Raw genomic sequence first — 4,785 nt, forward strand, 5'->3', positions numbered from 1 at the left:
TTTGATGCAGCTGTTTATCACTCTTCAACCCCATCAGCTTCATCTTTACCTTCACCAACACCAGAAACTGCTACATTATCTTCATCTTCATCTACTCTACCACCAACGGTTGCTACACCATCTCCATCGGCCGCACCTGACCATGAAGAAGGTATTCCTCTCCCACAGTCCCCAATTCATAGGAATTTGGGGCAAAAGTATGCCGCCCCTTCTGAAGATCCACAAAGGAGGAGGAACATTACTCTTATGGTCTCTACCGAGTGCAACCTGCTATCACGGCCGGTGGAGCTTGCTAATTACTTGAAGCCTTTAGCATCAGAAAAATACTGGGAAAGGATTCAGACACTCTCAGGTGACTGTTTGTTGAACAATGTTATGCATAACGCTGCGGCAGTATGTTTCTTCATTCCTCTGTTATTTCTTCTACTTTTGAAAAAATGTATTCTACGTTTTACCTCTTCTTATTTTATAGGCCAACTTTATTTCCTCTGAGGGACTTCAAAGGTTGATTCATGAGAAGGAAAAACTTATTTCTGAATGGGATCAATTTTTGGCGGAACGGGATATTCTTCGGCTCTCGGAACTGGAAACCTGAGCTACCGAGGCTGCTGTTTTGGAGGCTCGTTTGCAGCAAAGTGAGAAAGGAGTGGTAACCTTTAGCCAAGAAATTAGGCAGCTGAGGGTTAATTTTGATGAGGCCAAGGCCAAATGGGCAGAAGTATAGAACACCATTCTTGTTGCAACCAACTGTGAGGCTGCCTCCACTGAATCAGTGATTGACTTGGAGGCAACCTTGAACTCCAAAAGTGAAGAGCTTGTTGTTGTGGAGGCGAAACATGCCCAACTAGACGAAAAGTATAGGAAAACTATCGAGCACAATAGGCGTTTTAGTTCAACTGTCTGCGAGCTCGAAGTCAGCCTCAAATCTGCTAGATCCGCCCGAGAAAACCTTTTTGACGAGGTTACTCAACTCAAAGAAGAACTTAAGCACCGAGCGTCTTCCCTCGTTATTGAAAAAACTTATTCCATGTATAACATGAGGAGAAAAACCTTGGAAGAGGCCAAAACTGGTAACATGAGGAGAAAAACCCTGGCAGTGGACTCTCGGCGCAGTCTGATGCTCCAGATTCTTCTGACTCTGGTTCTGAATTTTCGAAAACTGAAGAAGGATTAGAAGGCGATGAGGCCGAACACCGAACGTGGGAAAGTATTTAGCCATCGACGGAACCACCTACTTTTCCCGGGGATGTAGATATTTCTCTTCCTCCTAGTCCCAGAGGCGTTGAAGTTTAGCTTTTTCTTTCTTTTCCCATTTTGTACTTGTACCGTTTTCGCCCGTGTTTGTAAATAAAGACATATATTTTTCTTAAGTATCGTTTGAGTTTTACTTTCGTTTGAATATTCATGCAAGGCTTTAACTTTTGCACTTGCTCAAGCATTCTGTGCATGTTCTTTTCGCGCTTTTATATGTGTAGTCTCGAATGCCTTTTCTTCGAAGCATTTTGGTTCCGAGTGTTATCCTTTTTACATGAGGGTTTCTATGAATATTTACGCAAATTTCCATTTTACATGAGGGTTTCTATGAATATTTGTGCAAGTTTCCGTTTTACGTGAAGGTTTCTATGGGTATTTGCGCAAATTTGGTTTTTGCTCCCTTTTCATATGCGACTTCGGGTGTATTTTTCCCCGATGGTATTTTAGATTCCGGTCATTTATTCTTCCGGAACCAACCCTTTAACGTGAGGGTTTTTATAAGAGAGGGCCCTCGTATGTTTACGGTGCCCTTGAAGAGGACGTCTCTCATGTTCATTACGGCACTAACATTTGAAGTACTTTTTTAACTTTCAAATGACAAAGTTAGCTCATCTTTCTGACAAGAAACAAGATAATAAGCAAAAGGATTTCATTTCATTCCTTCTATTTCAAAAAATATATAAGCATCTTGTTATGTAGAAATACAATTGCCATTACTTGTGGCTATATTTGTACAACTTATTTCTACGGGGCTGGTTTCGCAGTCCCCGGTCCCGATGATGCATTTTGTTTCCCTATTTTCATTCCCGGTTGACGTGGCAGTCATTGTTGTCATATCCTCATATCATTCCCTCCAAGTGTTTGATTGCAAAGAATACAAATTCGAACACTGGAAGTCTTGTATCTTCGAGGGTCCCACCAATGAATTGTTAGGTAATCCTTCCCTCGGTAACATATCTTATATTCCCTTAGGAATTCATGCTATCGAGCGAAAGAATACCTAACAATCCTCTGGTTGTTTATGACCGTGAACGGTCGGGTAACCTTTGTTCGGTAGCAAACTTAAATTCCATGTGGGAATTTGCTATCGAACCAAAGTTTACCTAATCATCCCCGAGTGGAAGCTTATTCATTTGCCTTGTTATCAAAGGTCTTATTGCTGTTGTCTTCGTAGTATGCCTTATGTCGCTACCTCGTTAAAAACCTTGTAAGAAAAACCTAATTGGGACAAAAACTGAACGAAGGGAAAAGGAGTGCATCACATACTTTCTATTTGAGTATTGTTCATCATAAATAATATCTTTTGAGATGTGCCACGTTCCAGTTGCTGGGCAACTTGTCCCCATTCTGGTTCTCCAACTCGTATGAACCTTTCCTAGTGACAGCTAAAATTCGGTAAGGACCTTCCCATGTTGGACCTAGTTTTCCTGCGTTGAGCTCCCGGGTATTTTGTGTTACTTTCCTAAGAACCAAGTCTCCTTCTTTGAAAAAACGGAAATTGGCTCTTCGATTGTAATATCGCTCCCTCTTTTGAGCTACCTTTCTTACATACGCCAAGTCCCTGCATCCCTCAAGCAGTTCCAAGTTAATTAGCATTGCTTCATTGTTCGATTCTTCATTTGTCTGAGAATATCTCAAAGTGGGTTCGCCCACTTCAACCGGGATTAGGGCTTCAGCACCGTACGCGAGGGAAAAAGTAGTTTCTCCTGTACTTGATTTGGCCATTGTTCGGTAGGCCCATAGAACTCCGGGAAACTCTTCGGGCCATTTTCCTTTTGCTTCTTCCAACCTTTTCTTGAGGTTTTGAATGATCACTTTGTTTGTTGACTCCGCTTGACTGTTTGCGCTCGGATGATAAGACGAGGATGTGATTCTCTTTATTTTCAGGTCTTAGAAGAACTTTGTAAATTTTTCACCGATAAAATATGGCCCATTGTCGCATGCTATCTCTTTTAGTATTCTGAACCTGCAAATTATATTTTCTCATAGGAAATCAACCATACCGCGTTCTCTGATATTCTGATAAGAACATGCTTTTACCTATTTAGAAAAATAATCAATCAAATTTAATAGAAACCTTACCTTTCCGGGAGTCAGTGTCAACGGTCCGACGAGGTCCATCCCCCATTTCATGAACAACCACGGGGACAGAACCAAATGTAAGGGTTCTGTCGGGTGATGTACTAGTGATGCGTAGCATTGTCACTTATCGCATTTTTGTACGAAATCTTTGGCGTCTTATTCTATGCGAGGCCAATAATATCATGTCCATACCAATTTCAGAACCAAAGATTATGCACCTGAGTGATTGCCGCATATCCCTTCATGGATTTCTCTCATGACATAGTCAGCTTCTAACGCTCCTAAACACCGGGCCAGCGGGCCTTGGAAATATTTTCTATACAATTGGCCTTTCTTGAAGCTATAATGTGCAGCTTTGGTGCGTAACGCCCGTGACTCTTTGTGGTCGTCGAGCAACTTTCTGTGCTTGAGGTAGTTGATTATTTTGTTTCTCCAGTCCTAGACCAGACTAGCCAAATTCATCTTATGGTAATCATCCGTATCAAATACTGAGCTCATCAGTTGTACCACCGTTACGGACTCCGATCCCTTTATTTCCGTCGATGAATCTAAGTTTGCTAATGCATCCGCTTCTGCATTATCCTCTCTCGGGATATGAGTGATTGACCATTCACGGAATCATGCCAAAAGAGCCCGGACCTTTATTACGTATTGATGCATACATTCTTCTTTGGTATCAAAGATCCCGTAAACCTGATTTACCACCAGCTGTGAGTCACATTTGATATCGATAACCTGGGAATCAAGTCCCCGGGCCAATTCGAGCCCTGCAATCAAAGCATCATACTCTGCTTCATTGTTAGTTAATGGGATTGTCCTAATATCCTGCCTTAAGGTTTCCCCCGAAGGCTTGATTAAATCTATTCCGAGCCCGAACCCTTTTACGTTCGAAGTTCCATCCTTAAATAAAGTCCAAACCCCTAATGTCGATTCCGACACCATGACTGCCTCCTTGGTTGCGAGAGGTAGCAGTCCCGGATTAAAATCGGCCACGAAGTCAGCCAAGACTTGTGACTTAATTGCAGTCCTCGGTTTATATTCTATGTCAAATTCACTCATTTTGACGGCCCACTTGGCCAATCTGCCTGAGAGTTCGGGTTTATGAAGGATGTTCCACAAAGGGAATGTAATCACCACAACTATTGTGTGGCATTGAAAATAGGGCCTCAGCGTCCGAGCGGCGACTTCGAACGCTAAGGCCAGTTTTTTCAAATGTGGGTAACGAGTTTATGCTCCCGTTAAAATTTTGATAACGTAATAAATAGGTAGCTGTGTACCTTCGTCCTCCCGGACTAAAATCGCACTTACCGCAATTTTTGAAACTGCGAGGTAGACTAGCAATGTTTGGCCTTCTTTCGATTTCGAGAGCAATGGAGGGCTTGATAAGTACTTCTTTATGTCACTCAAAGCCTATTGGCATTCCGGCGTCCATTCGAAATTGTTCCTCTT

The 4,785-nt window shown here is 42.3% G+C and overlaps 1 protein-coding gene across 1 annotated transcript; it reads right to left on the reverse strand.

Annotated features, from left to right (window-relative positions):
* Positions 1-2,541: 2,541 nt before the first annotated feature.
* On the reverse strand, positions 2,542-2,979 carry LOC142169796 (uncharacterized). The gene has a single exon (XM_075231711.1). The coding sequence runs from the start codon at positions 2,977-2,979 to the stop codon at positions 2,542-2,544; it is 438 nt and encodes a 145-aa protein (XP_075087812.1).
* Between the last annotated feature and the right edge of the window lie 1,806 nt (positions 2,980-4,785).

This window comes from Nicotiana tabacum, chromosome 15, assembly GCF_000715075.1.
Source record: "Nicotiana tabacum cultivar K326 chromosome 15, ASM71507v2, whole genome shotgun sequence".
In the NCBI taxonomy this organism is placed as follows: Eukaryota; Viridiplantae; Streptophyta; class Magnoliopsida; order Solanales; family Solanaceae; genus Nicotiana; species Nicotiana tabacum.